This window comes from Zeus faber (genome assembly GCF_960531495.2).
Source record: "Zeus faber genome assembly, chromosome: 11".
NCBI classification, from domain to species: Eukaryota; Metazoa; Chordata; class Actinopteri; order Zeiformes; family Zeidae; genus Zeus; species Zeus faber.
Genome location: NC_137205.1, coordinates 7,581,317 through 7,596,598, shown reverse-complemented (window position 1 = coordinate 7,596,598; position 15,282 = coordinate 7,581,317). Strand labels below are relative to the sequence as shown.

General features: G+C 41.2%; 1 protein-coding gene across 1 annotated transcript; it reads left to right on the top strand.

Moving 5' to 3' along the window:
- Positions 1 to 1,559: 1,559 nt before the first annotated feature.
- LOC307236392 (amine oxidase [copper-containing] 3-like) lies at positions 1,560 to 15,049 on the top strand (the record flags this gene model as incomplete). The annotated part of the gene is made up of 5 exons (XM_080008801.1): positions 1,560 to 3,138; positions 8,189 to 8,307; positions 9,594 to 9,760; positions 9,863 to 9,995; positions 12,248 to 15,049. 5 exons carry the CDS (start codon positions 1,560 to 1,562, stop codon positions 12,527 to 12,529), a joined length of 2,280 nt encoding a protein of 759 aa, XP_079864927.1. The 3' UTR covers positions 12,530 to 15,049.
- Positions 15,050 to 15,282: the final 233 nt, after the last annotated feature.

Sequence of the window (15,282 nt, the reverse complement as noted above, 5' to 3'; positions counted from 1 at the left end):
CTGTTGGGGGGGGACTTTACGGAGTTCAGATTGGGAATCTTTCCAGGAAAATACTTGAATGTATCGAGACCAGGGTCAATGTAAACAGTCATTAATAAAGCTTAAAGCTTAAGCAGGAGCAGACGTGCACATGCAAGGGTGCTGTTTGTGTCTGTGTGTGTGTGTGTGTGTGTGTGCGTGCGTGCGTGCGTGAGTGCACGATGAGGAATGCAACACACACAAAGCAGCCTAGCCTAGTTTCTTTATCAGGGCATCGTTTCCAAAATGACAACAGGATGAATATTAAAGGTAAGGTTTGGGATTTGAAGGTCCCAACAGTGTCTTGGTTGAATTCATCGGAGAATTTGGCCTTGGCGTTTTTAAAGCAACCATAGAAAATCATAACTCAAGGAGAGACCTAATCAGAACTTTGTTTCATTTTAAGAGGGTTTAGCGGACACAGACAAGGCCTAATCTCCGACTAAATCTCACCTTTAATCTGCCAAAGTGAAATAGCCTTTCTCCCAGATCTGCCCTAGCCCTGGTTTAGTCTAAGGTAATTCTGGACAAGTCAGCTCCTTCTGTTTGGTCAGGTTTAATTTTAAGCTTTACTTAGACCTGGATTAAACTAGGTCTGGTCGGGTTTAATTTTTAACCTTCACTTAGACCTAGATTATTTCCCAGTGTAGAATGAATTATTCTTAAATTAAGCAACTACAATTCTGGATTCATTTAACTAGGATTATCTTAGTCCTTATTTCGATTAAACCCCATCTGCGAAATTACCCCATCATCACCTCACAATTATATATTTTTTATTTTCTGTTGGATCTACAAAATGCTTCATTGTTCCAGGCTGGAATAAATTGAGACTTTTAATTGCTCAAACTGCTTTACAATTGCAAGTCCAACTCAATTCTATAGATTTAAGCATGCAACAATTTAGAAATTTTGTAATAAACAAAGAAAGAAAATTGAATGATGCCTTTTCCTTTTTTGTAACAATATTGCTCTCTCAGCAGAGCTTTCTGTGTTGCGGTGTGTAGAGGTTTCCACATTTCTTGCAATTGTTTGTAGTTCAGAGTACACATCTGTGTTTGATTGAAAAGGTTGATATTTAACTGTGTGTGGGCAAATGTAGTTAACCTCAATAGTATTTCATAGCTCTTGTGAACAGTATTTTTTTATGCACACTAATTTCTTTGAAAAGCTGTACAATCAGTAGTACTTATGTCACATATGCATATGATAGAAGCAACTATACATATTTACAGGAGAGAGAGAGAGAGAGAGAGAGAGAGAGAGAGAGAACCCTGGTGGCAAGACCTAATGGACACAACAGGAGCAGCAGCATATCAACAACAACATGTTATTACACTCCATAAAGACCGGATGGGGCTCCAGCAGGACTCGGACTAGAAGGAGAAATAAAGAAATTTCTTGGAAGAGGCGGGGGATGTGGGAGGGACAAATGATGTCGTTTGGGGGGTTGTGCTTCTTCCAAATTTCGTAGACGCGCTCAGTTGCGACCCATAGCTCTCCCTGTTCCCACTGCGCGCTGCCCTCTACGGTCGTGCGTAATGGTCGCTCAGAAGAAGATGTCCCCGATAGTGAAGTGGACCCTCATCCTACTCGGCCTCATCTCCGTCATCCTCAACATCGCCCTCATCTGCTTGAGCTCCAGCAAGGCGCCCAGATGCTCCGTCCAGCCGCGCCGCCTCCCACCCGGGGCCGAGCACGACGAGCGTAGCCGAGTGTTTGCGGACCTCTCCCGGGAGGAGTACATCCAGGTCCGGGACTACATGATCCGGATCAAGGGACTGGATGTGACCAACGACGCGTTCGCCGAACCTTCCCGCAACTTCTTATTCGTGATCGACCTGTCCTTGCCCAGGAAAGCGGACGCGCTCGGTTACTTGGACGGCAAAGGCGCACGGCCGGCGCGGGAGGCGACGGCGGTGGTTTTCCACGGCACGACGGGTCACATCAAGGAGTACGTGGTGGGACCCCTGCCCAACCCCACCTACCACAAGGACGTGACGGTGGAGAGGTACGGCAGGGAGCTGCACATTAACGCGCGCACCGTGACCATCGGGGAGTACAGGTTGCTTTTCAAAATGCTCCAAGCCAAAGTGTTCTCCAAACTGGGCAAGCTCTTGAAGGAGAGCTTCGACGTGGGCCAGGGCAAGACTCTGAATGCCTTCGAGCAGATGCCCCGCGGGGTCCGATCCGGGGACAGAAAGACCTGGGTGTCCTTCTTCAGGGACCGCAGTGGCATGTACATCAACCCTGTCGGCTTCGAGGTGTTGGTGGACCACGGGAGCGTCAACGCGTCGCAGTGGAGAGTGGAGCGTTTGCTCTACAACGGCCAGTACTTCGACTCGGTGGAGGATCTGCGACGACAGTACGAGGCGGGCACCGTTCGGAAGATCGTCTACAAGGAGACGCCCGATTACGGCTCCCTGAAACCGAGGCACAGACCCCTGCAGCTCGGACCGCAGCAGTATTATGCGCAGGGCAAGCGCTTCAGCGTGCGGAACAACCACGTCCTCTACCTGGACTGGAGCTTCGCCTTCGGCCTGAGCTCCCTCACGGGCATGCGGGCGTTCGATATACGGTTCCGCGGCGAGAGGATCGCCTACGAGCTAAGTGTGCAGGAGGCGATGTCCGTGTACGGCTCCGTCACGCCCGGCATGATCCTGACAAAGTTCCTGGACTCCAGCATCGGGATCGGCCGCTTCGCGCACGAGCTGACCCGTGGCGTGGACTGCCCCTACGACGCCACCTACGTCACCACCCACCGCTACGTCGACGTGTCGGAGCCAGTGCGCTTTAGGAACTCCATCTGCGTGTTCGAGCACAATACCGGGCAGCCCCTCCGCCGGCACTTCTCTGACTTCTTCAGCAATAGCTACGGCGGGATGGTCAACAGCGCCCTGGTGTTCCGGACGATCACCGCCATCGGGAACTACGATTACATGTGGGACTTTATCTTCTATCAGAGCGGCTCGGTGGAGGCCAAGGTGCACGCCACCGGCTACATCTCCTCGTCCTACATGATGGAGGGCGCGCTGAAGTTCGGTAACCAGGTGGCGGAGAACGTCCTCGGGAACATCCACACCCATTTCATCAACTTCAAGGTGGATTTGGATGTGCTGGGTAAGTCGGGCGCGCCCTCCACCTCCCACTCTAAACTGCACCGTGTCTGTATTTAAAGTGGAAATCCGTGAGATTATTTTGTTAAAAAAAAAAAAGAAATCCAATTTATTTAGCTGAGATATATAAGATAAATATATATATATATATATATATATATATATATATATATATATATATATATATATATATATATATATATATATATATATATATATATATAAATCTATAGATATAGATATAGATATAGATATAGATATATCCACTCGTATTCAGTTTTTTCAGAAAAAAATAAAATAATATTTACTACTTCTACAAAAAAAAACCCGATTTAAAACACTATAATAAGCATTCAGGCCGCTAGGGGACGATAATATCTCACAAGACTTGACGTCAACCGCCACAGATGAACATTTGGAGCATGGAATGTGAGCTTCGTTTTCAAAGTTTTAATTTCACTGAATCAAAGCGCAGTTTTCGTGTGGACGAGGCCTTAGAAACAGAGATTAGGTGTTTTTGTGTTAAGCATGCGCTCCTTTGTCGTGCTGTTTCCATTGCTGGTGGTACGGTCCTCCATTCCTGGCGAGAATTAAACTATCAGACACACACAAGAAGTAAATGGCAGCCGCGGTGAATTTGATAAAGCAGCGTAACTCGTTGTGGTCAGTAAACCGTCGATATAAATGAACATTCACCAAAAAAAACAGCTTCACGGGTTGAAAAAATATCCCCACCAACTCAAGTAAAAAAAAAAAACAACCAAAGATTTTTTAATGATTGCCGCTTCAAGGTAAAGATGTTAACCCGATAAAAAATGTAATAGATGTACGCTGAATATTACCTAGTATGAATATACTGAATGTACGGAACATACCATTAGATTACAGATGTGTTTATATATATATATAGTCAGTATATATATATATATATATATATATATATATATATATATATATATATATATATATATAAACACATCTGTAATGCAAGGGTATGTTCCGTACATTCACATATATATGAATATAATAATATTAATAATAATAATATTTTTTTGTATACTGTGATCTAACTAATGTGCATACATCATACATAATAATCTGCATACGTTAGGAGGAATAAGGATTAACAAAAAGAAAATTTGTTAATTTTCTATATCTCCTGACTTTTCTTATTGTTAGGGGAAGGAGCAAGTGAAATATACAAGCTTTATTTTGCACTTTTGGATGTCTTAAATTTGCATGTCTTCAACCTTTGCAGGAGCAAGGTTTCTAAACACATTAAGAGACCACGTGTTAGCGTAACACATTAAGTAGTAATTGCTGTGCAGCTGTAGATGGACTCCCAGCTGTGTGCAATTGCATGGCTAAGCTGTCCCAAAAATACTTCAGTTGTTTATGTTGACCACAATTTCAATGGAAACCAGTCAAGTGGTTTTCATGGGTTTCCATTTTATTTTCCCCCAATATGTTCCTTTATCGTTTCAGGTGGTTAAATACATTACACATTTCAAATGAACCATGAATGATATTTGGATATCGCCAAAGAGATAAATGACTTAGCAGAGGCGGATGATGCCAGGTTCACAAAGTTAAAAGCCTGTCGTGTTTTGGCTGCAGCCATGCACTGTTCTGGATAATGAGCAAATCCACCCGGTTGACACAAAATCCCGGAGTAGGATTTTACTTTTCTGAATCTGTAAAATTAAGTATAGAATGTCACAGAATAATTTACTTTTCATTTGATAACATAAAAATAATGTAGGAAAAGGAAAAAGTCAGAATGTGCGGGTGCAGCGGGTTGTGTGTACATTTTCTGGTGTTTTGGTGTAATTTCAGTGAGAAAGTGCAAAGTATTAGTCCCATGTGGGATGTGAGTGTGTGAACACTGCAGCTGCGTCAAGCGATGGCTATTGTGCAATGTCTAGGCCATATGTTGTTCCTGTTTCCGCTGTTCCAAGTTCCTCTCATCAATGTACAACAACATTCCTTTGAACTGTAAGTGAGTCCGCAATCAACGGCAAATTTCTGGGATTCAAAAGTTTTGAGTTCCAGACTGGCTCTCCAGTTTGTGTTGTAGGGCTCATCCTTTGTGGGTGTATTATTTTGGGTTTTCATTCCCTGAAAAAGGGGTCATAGTCACACAAATGTGAACATTGCATTTGAAAAAAATTCCTGGTTTTTGTATAATTTTTGGAAAAGGTAAATATTCAAAACCTGCATATAAACATGTCTATAACATGCTTCTAAACCATTACAGGTGGCTTTTTAAGTGCCCTCTTTTAAAAATACATTAAATTCCACACTACCCCAAAAAAACTGCAGCATTGATAAGTGATACTCCTGACCTCTACACCTTCCTTATGGTTCTGGCTCCTCGGCATCAACCATTATCGGGGACTTGGTCCTTGGACCTTGGCCTCATACTAGGGAGCTAAAATACACAAATTCCCCTAACGCTGGCTTCATGAAATGTGGTCCTAATTAAATTAAAAAAAAGAAAGGAATTTGAACGGACCACGTCTGCCAAAAAGTGCACGACACTACATAATTCTCAAGTAGAAAAACACTTCTTGCACCAAATGAAGCACTACAGTATGTAGTTAGCCCTAAACATGAACTACTTTTTGACAGTTCCTTATTATAATTTACATTTAAACATTGAACTCACCTCTACCTGTTTTTTAACACATTCCCCAAGAGGGTCTTCAAGCACTTCAAGTACTTCTTGCCCAGTGTTTCCTCAAAAATAAGATAAAAATGTAATTAGTTGTATATTTTTCTTTGTAATATTTGTATATAACACGTTTAAATGGACTGCTTGTTGTGAAATATTTACACTTTAATCTTGGATCCTCAAACCTCCTCAATTAATAATAATAATAATAATATAAACCTTTATTTGTATAGGACCTTTAATACATGACATGCAACTCAAAGTACTTTACATTAATAGAAGGCAATCAAATAGTAATATTAAAATTAAAGCAAACAAGCGAAATATCGGTGAATATTATACAAATTTCAGATTTGGGTCATTAGAACATTGAATGATCACAATCATTCCTCAGCAAATGATTTTCAAATATAATCAACTCACACAGAGATCATTTTATTCGAACTCACACAGAGAAAGGCAGGATTCACACAGAACTCTCAATTGAAACACAAGTCGTCGTTAGGGTGACCAGATGTCAACGAACCAACTGTGGAATAAATAGTATGTTCTTTGTGTAGGACCCCTTAGCTCGTAACATCTCTATGCACATTTTTTTTGTGAGCCTCACATGTACTGTGTTGTTTTACATCTTATTCCTCCCCGAGCAAAATGTAAAAACTCCACTATTTTAGAAAATTTAGCAAAAAACTGAGAAACGCCTTCGACTGACTTCACCCAGTTATAAGTACTGTAGTTTCCCAGTCTTTGTTGTAGCTGCATATCTTTTTCATTTTGGTAGTTTCCGTCATATTCCGCCTAAACCTGCATAGTTTGTGACTTTGGTGTTTTGCAATTTCCCCCAGTGGGCGTAGCAAAGATGGTGACAGGTCAACTTGCACTGTGACCCACGTGTGCGCAGTTTGATTGACCTCCAAACCAGCCTTGTGATGTCAGCCTTCCCTGCTTTTTCACAGCAATTGGATAAAAAACAGATATTGGGAAAGTGTCCGTCCTGCAGTGGTTTGAGTTTTGACCAGCCAATCAAAATGTGGGACGTTGTCTCAATATGTGGGACTCGTGATGAAAATGCTGTGCAGTACAGCATAAAGAGGGATGCCTGGTCACCCTTCACTCATCAAATAATTTTAATAGTTGAGTCGAAAATGATTTGCGAAGATTTTCCCCTGTCTTTACTTCAAAAATTCCACCATATACATGTTTTTCATATGGAGAACTCTTCTTCACTCTTCAGCTTTCCATGTATTAAAAATTCCCCAAGGCACACTTTTGTACTTAAAAGGAAAAAGGCTTCATGTCGAAGCTAGTTCATACCAAACTCTTAAAATACTCCAATATTTTACGGGGAGTAAGAATACTATTTCAAGAAGTGGGATGAGGACGTACATAACACAGGCGGTGTTATGTGCGTTATGTGCCATCCACAAAAATAAAGAAATAGTAAATTCCAGTAAACTGATATTAAGACAAGGCAAATGCATTCCTATTCCGTTCATACAAGGGCAATATGCACCCATCAGCCACAACATTAAAACCACTGACAGCTGAAGTGCATAACATTGATCATCTCGTTCCAATAACACCTGTCAAGGGGTGGGATATATTAGGCAGCAAGTGAACAGCCAGTTCTTGGAGTTGACATGTTAAAAGCAGGAAAAATGGACAAGCATAACACTTTGACATGTGACTTTGACAAGGCCCAACTTGTGAAGGCTAGATCACTAGGTCAGAGCATCTCAAAACGGCAGGTCTTGTGGGGTGTTCCTGGTATGCAGTGGTTAGTACCTTCCAAAACTTGTCCAAGGAGGGACAACCGGTGAACAGGGTCATTAGCGCCCGTGGGCTCATTAATGCACGTGGGGAGTGAAGTCCAGCCCGTCTGGTCTCCGATCCCACAGAAGAGTTACTGTAGCACAAATTGCTGAAAAAGTTAATGCTGCTATGATAGAAAGGTGTCAGAACACACAGTGCATCACAGCTTGCTGCGTATTGTGCTGCACAGCCGCAGACCCTTCAGAGTGTCCATGCTGACCCCTGTCCACCACCGAAGTGCCTACAATGGGCACGTGAACATCAGAACTAGACCATGGAACAAAGGCAGAAGGTGGCGTGATCTGATGAATCACGTTTGTCAATGTTGTGGCTGATCGGTGTAAATATGTCCCTTCCTGACATTTGTAGTATGTGAATCATATCACTTCCTGTGAAGCACTATTACATCTCGGCAGTGTAGTATCCAGTACGTCACCACTTAGAATCAACAGGCTATCATGTACACGTATGTCAGTTTCATTGGGGCTTTGTAAGGGCTATTCTAATGCAAATATGGATTCAAAGGTAATAGTTTTACCACTAATACATAGTTGGTCTCCTCCTCCAGGTGTGAAGAACGTGTTCACGACCAAAGACATGGAGTATGTCAACATGTCGATGCCTTGGATGCCTGAGCACCACGCCATGATCCCCACGCTGGTGGAGAAACAGCTCAAAACGGAAAAGGTAGCCCTGTTGGTTTATACAGACACCCTCGAAACAGATTATTTGGCATCCTGTCTCAGAAACACAGCATGAAGTGAGAGAAATAGAATAGGAAAATTTACAATCGCTTGTGATTGAACCGATGAAATGTGAGACGACTAATTATATTTCATAGGAGGCGGGCTTCAGGGTTTTAAACTGGTTGATGAGGGAAGGCAAAGTTACCATCGAGGCTAACTTTAAACCAGCCACTAGCAACCAGTATTGAGCCACAATAATCTACCCTAAAGATAGATTAACAAACTGAATTAACAAAAACAATAAAATAATCCCAAAAAATTTACAAGAAACAGGAAAAATATACAACAAACCAAAGAAATGACTCGAAGATAGAAACTAAGATAGAAATTAATTACATGTTTTGAATATACAATAAACCACAGTAGCAGCATGAACTATGTTTTAAAAAATAAACCCAACAATAAGCCAGAAAAAATAACCTAAACAACATACAAATATACAATAAACCTAATGACAACCAATAAATATAAATTGGAAAATTAACAAAATTGAAATAAATCTGAAAGGAAACAATTTAAGACTGGATAGACTGTAACTAAATTATATATATATATATATATATATATATATAACTATGAATATATATTTGTGTTGTGCTTTCACAATATATATATATATATATATATATATACACTGCCTATATATATATATATTTTCCATGAAAAAAATGAATGGTCTTTTTACTTCTGTCAGGGATGAGGTCAAGATGAACCCAAACGCAGGACACACGGTTTTAGGAGTTTAAACAGGGGTTTCATGGGTAGACAGGCAGGAATCAGGAACAGGCAACAGAAGGGGGATCAGGACTGGCAGGGACTCGTGACGGGGAAGGCAGGGACTCAGGAACGAGGAGCAGAGGAGCCAGTGGAGGATCAGGAATCAAGAGTTTGGGGCACACACCCAAGGAAAAAGGCACGAAGAAAGACGTTCAAGACATGCGAAAATCACATGCAACAAACCGACACCGACAGAGTGAATGGGACCAGGTTAAATACAAAAGGAGTGAAGAGGAAGGTGGAGACAGGTGGTGAGATTACTGACTGGGGACAGGTGTGAAGTAACAGAGATGTGACATGACACCAGACACAGACAGAGGGAGCCAGAGAGGGGCAGAGGAACCTAGAGACAGACAGGGAATCCAGGCAGGAGAGGATCATGACAACTTATCCACTCTTTTATAAGTAAAACACCTATGAACATAGGATATTGGGCGTTTCACCACACAGGAAGCGGCGCTGCGTCATGGCACCAAGACTCCGCGCTACCTCCACATCGCCAGCGACAAGACCAACCGCTGGGGCCACCAGCGCTCCTACAGGCTCCAGGTGATCAGCTTTGCAGGGGACCACCTCCCGGAGAGCGAGGCCGAGGAGAAGTCCATGTCCTGGGCCAGGTGAGAGAACCCAACTCCAAAGTCAGAAAAAAAGGGTTGGATCATCTCTGGACAGCCGTGGCTCAATATTCGGTACAAAACCTCTATTCTTCCTCTCTCCAGGTATAAAGTGGCCATCACCAAGCACAAGGACTCAGAGAAGACCAGCAGCAGCCTGTACAGTCAGAATGATGTGTGGTCTCCCGCTGTCGACTTCAGCAAGTACATAGAAGACAACGAGAGCATCGACAATGAGGTGTGTGTGTGTGTGTGTGTGTGTGTGTGTGTGTGTGTCTGTGTGTGTGTGTGTGTGTGTGTGTGTGTTGGCATGCAAATTACCATCCATTTCATTTATTTATGGTAGATTAAGTTTGGGAAGTTGTAGCTATCTCCTGTTCAACAAAATATAATAGAATACGCTAAAAATTTTAACAAAAGTAGCCAAATATACAAAACAGAAGTAGCGAAATATATAAAAATATATACAGAATATACAAAGTGGGATTCTATGCACAGGATAAATTATTGGCATGTGTATATAGTGTATATATTACTGTAAATGACTACTATTACTAATACTACTTACTTACTTATTACTATGTCTGACTCAATTATTTCTGTGTTACACGACAGTGTTATTATAACAGTGTTAATATAGTGCACGGATAATACAAAAAATATTAAGATTAAGTGATTTATAGTGTAGTATATGTTGTTGTATTGTATCTTAAAGTATAGTGTATGTATTGGTTTATGTACATATAATGCCACACAGACTTCCAAGGAGGGAAGAGAGTCGCTTTTGCGGAGCATATTTGCTTGGTTCTGCGTCTGCGGCTGCGTCTTGTGTCTGCACATAGGGGTGGGTTGTATGTGTGCACGTCAGGGGTGCGGGGTCTCCTCGCATTCCCTGGGATTAGGTTGTGCTCCTCGGGGCCGGGTGTGGGGGTTGCTCCGCGGGCTTACGGCTTCTGTGGGGGCCCAGGGGTATTCTGTCGCTGTGAGACAGGGTGCTCAGGGTTTCCTGCAGCCTTGGGGTGTATGTGTGGCTGCTGAGCTCAGGGTGGCTTCGGGGCCCTTTCCGCTGCTTGGAGGTGCCACGACAGAGTGCCAACCTTATACACAAGAACCAGTAGAATAAATCCTGTACACTCACCTGGACACTCAGACCCTTGCATGTGCACGTCTGCTCCTGCTTAAGCTTTATTAATGACTGTTTTCATTGACCCTGGTCTCGATACATTCAAGTATTTTCCTGGAAAGATTCCTATTCTGAACTCCCTAAAGTCTCCCCCCCCCCCACACACACACACACATAGCTTGGAATGCATTGTGGCCACCCATGTTCACTTTTGTTTATCAATTTAAATTAATATTAAATATGAAGGAAATTCCCTTTTAAAAGGATGTAAGTAAGGGCGAGTGAAGTGATAAATTTCAAGGCAGGTCTGCTTTCAGACCTTCAAAGTGTGGCCTGCTGACCCGGTGGCACACTCTCACCAAATCCCCCAATTGTGTGAGAGTGCAATTGGAATTCTTAGGTCAGGAAATGGGAACGTGGTCCCCATAAATTAGTGTTAAGGGGAAATGGGAATTTGTGTCTTTTGTGGTGCATAAACAGGCGTGCACATAACTTATTTGGTCTGGTTCTCAGGGGCGCACCAGCCTGGAGATGTTGTTTGGTACTCCCCTTTTACCTGGCAAAAAGAGAAAAACAAAACAAAACAAAACAAAAAAATATATGTATATATGCATATATATCTTTTTCAACACACACACACACAAACAGACACACACAACACACACACACACACACACACACACACACACACACACACACACACACACACACACACACACACACACACATACACATACATACTTTGAACGCACCCCAACACCCTCCTGGTTGCATCCCTCTCCTTTTCTTCCTCATTTACTGCCATAACTATGACAGGAAGAGGCCAAGAGGCCGTGCCCAATTGCTGCTCCAGTTTTCCTGGACCTAATTAACTTTTTTTCAATACATGTTGTCGTCCGATGTATGTGTTTTTCCGTGTACATGTTTTTTTTTTCTGTGTTTGTGTTTTTCCATGTGTTTGTTGTTTGGCTCTTAGTTTATTTGTCTCACCGTGGTGATTCTCCCCCTCTTGGAATAGTGATTAGTTGTTTATAGACCCAAACATGGTAAAATAGTTCACCAAAGAGTGGGATTGGTGGCGGTTCTGTACAACAAAAAATTGCTCTTGTCATCCTACAGGTCATCCCCAGGACAGAGTTATTGCTGCAGTTCTTGATGATTTAAGAATTAATAAAGAGTTGCATTGCAGGTTGAGAACTTGAACTCCACTTGCAGACTGTCCTAGATGCAATAACATACAAATACGTGGTGTTGTATGCCCAGCATTCCGACAGCATAGGTTAAAAAAAAAATAAAACAAGATCTATCCCATTGAATCAAGTTGAGCCATTCCCATTGAGCCATTCTCAGTATCCTCTCTCCTCTAGGACTTGGTCGCCTGGGTGACCACCGGCTTCCTACACATTCCCCACGCCGAGGACATCCCAAACACGGTAACCGTGGGCAACGGAGGCGGGGTCATCCTGCGGCCCCACAACTACTTTGACGAGGACCCGTCCATCCACTCGCCTGACTCGGTGTATATCAGCCCTGGCAGCGAGCAGAGCTGCCACGACAACAGGATGGCCTGCTTTGCTCAAGAGACCTGCAGTCCAGCACTGGAACCATTCACTTACCATGGCTTCGAGGGAGTCATGAAATTTGACTGATTCTGATGAGTCAAATTCAGAATAAGGATCAGAATCCCGCTCCCATCTGCCAGAACTATGTTTGTTTGAAAAAAGAGAAAAAACAAGGTTTCAGGTCAAAGAGCTGTCAAGGAAGACCTCTACAGTGAAAAACAGATTAGCTCCATGTGAGAAGAAATGCAAGAGAGATACAAGAAATGTATCTCTGAATTTAAATGGTTTTTTTTTTTGAAAATCTGACTTCAAGTCAGAATTCTGAGATTTAGATCAGAATTACGAGGGGGGAAAAGAATAAAATCAGATTTAAAAATGTTGTGAGTTTAATGTCCGAAATTCTGAGAATTTACTCAAGAATTCTCACTGTTATATGCCCACAGTGCCTACCAATGTTGGGGTCATCATTTGGGGATTTTGAATCACATCACTTCAATTTGTATTGTTTAACTTAAATAATTGTATTTAAAAACATTACATTTTCTTTATTTCATTTATTAATTTGCTCTGAAACTGTATTTGATCCTCACTGAAAATTCATTCAGTTCTCACAATTCAAATTCAGTTTACTAAGGCACCCATTGGATCATTTTTGAAAAGGGGAAAAAGAAGGAAACGGTGCAATAATTATTTTAAGAGTGAAGGAACTACTGATCCCATTAACCATTGCGAATGATAACTTTCCAATGACTTTCATAGCTCGTGGTCAGTCTACCCTGAATGGTTAGGACATTATGGCTAATAATCAAAATCCTCACTTGCGGAAACGCACCACTGAGCTCTATAGTGGTTACAGTACGTGAAATGGAGTACTGTGAATCTGCACTCTATTGCTCTTCCTCAACGATCCGGATGTGTGTCTCAGTAAACTAAACTGAATTGTGAGAACTGAATTAATTTTCAGTGAGGCTCATATACAGTTTCAGAGCAAATAAATTAAAGAGCATAATATTACATTTGGTTTCAAGCTAATTGGAATTCAGTTCCAAAGAAATAAATTATATTTCAAATTATGCTATTCAGATTCAATTTTTCAATGCAATTATTCAAATTAAACAATACAAATTCAAATTATGTGATTAAAATTAAAAATTTTAATGCAATTATTGAATTTGAGCAATTCAAATTCAAATAGATATGATTCAAATTCAGTTTCTAGTTACACATATTCTGCCCATATATTTCTAACCAATTAGGGACGAATAAGACCTATTGAGACCTGGCAGCTACCATGCGATGTATTTAGGCCTGAAATACTGTATACAAAATGTTATTTTACTCAATACAAAAAAACCTCAATAACAGCTCTAAAGTGTTGTTGGCGAAGACAGTGGATTGAAAAGAGCTGAACGTTCCAATTTTTGTATGGAAGAGACCCAGCGCGTCTCCTCTAGTCATGCTTTTTCAAACTTCTTTGCTCTGCACTGAATGCATGCCTAGTCCTTCTGTAGTTATTACGGAAGTTCCAACCTTTCCTCATGTTTTGATTTTATTCTATGAACATGACGTGATTTAATTTGAAATCATATGGCAAATGTGGGCCTGTAAAGTCCCGTTGAGAATGTAACCGCGGTTGTGCTGTGGCGTTTTAGAATTTCTATTTTTAAAGATTTAGGCACATTGTTGACTAACTACCTAAACTCTCTCTGGGCTGGCTTTTTGACATTTTACATTCAGTCCCAGTCCTAAGGAAATTGACAAAATGTTGAATTTAAATTAATTGTAACTGTTAAGTGAGTATGCAATCAAAGTAATGACCAGGAAGGTTAATAGAATAGAATTTAAAAAATCACTTTTACCACTATACCAAAATTATGGTTTCCAATTCAGTGGTTCCTATGGTTTCCTAATGTTGTTTCCGGTATTTTTCTTTACAGCAAAATAAAAACAAAATGAGTTTGAGATTCAAGTTTGCCAACATCCATGGTGATTTTAAATGGTTAAAATAGCTAAAACTTCCCCTCTCAGTGTTTGTGCCTTGAGTGGGATTCACACCGAATCCATATTCGCATCCGACAGTCGGGTCGGTGGATGAATACAAAATTCACTTGCGTGAAAGCAGATTTATTGAGAGTGAATATGGTGACATCCAAGGTTAAATGTTATTAACATAATTTTATATATGTGACTTATCTACTTATTTTTAAGCCCAGCTCCAATAAAAAACTTGTTGCACCGCAGCACGCCACAGCTTTTTGTGTGCGGAATCTGACTCTCCATAGGAATGAGTGGACTTCCGTTTTTTTCTTGTCCTTTGTTGGATTCGGTGTAAAGCATGCATATCACTTCATTAACCTCTGCACCTTAAGATTAAATTGCACTGTTGCGGACTGTAAGTGACTGCACTGAAAATAATTTCTCTTTATCTTTCATTCTACCGTTTCTACCAGTTTTATTTTAAAAATAGTTTTTTTTTTTTTTGATTTTGTTACTTTATTATGAAGAAAAGGAAATGCATTGGTTTTAAGAGTACCTTGGATCTGCACATCATTACTTTTTTACATATGCATACAATTCATTGGTATGTACTTTTAATTAAATATTAAATCTAAAAAATGTCTTGAGAATGTTTTCAGAATTAAAAAAAATATATATAGCTGCATGGTATTAATGGACAGGGTTCCATCATCTAGATCCACCTGGATGGCAGCAATGAGCTGTACTGGCAATATGGCAAAATAGATGGAAATGTGCCTTTGAAATTGTGCCATGTGGACAGTACAAAAAGGAATACCTTAAAGGTAGAGTTCGTAATGTGGACAGCAGTAAACTCTGGGCCA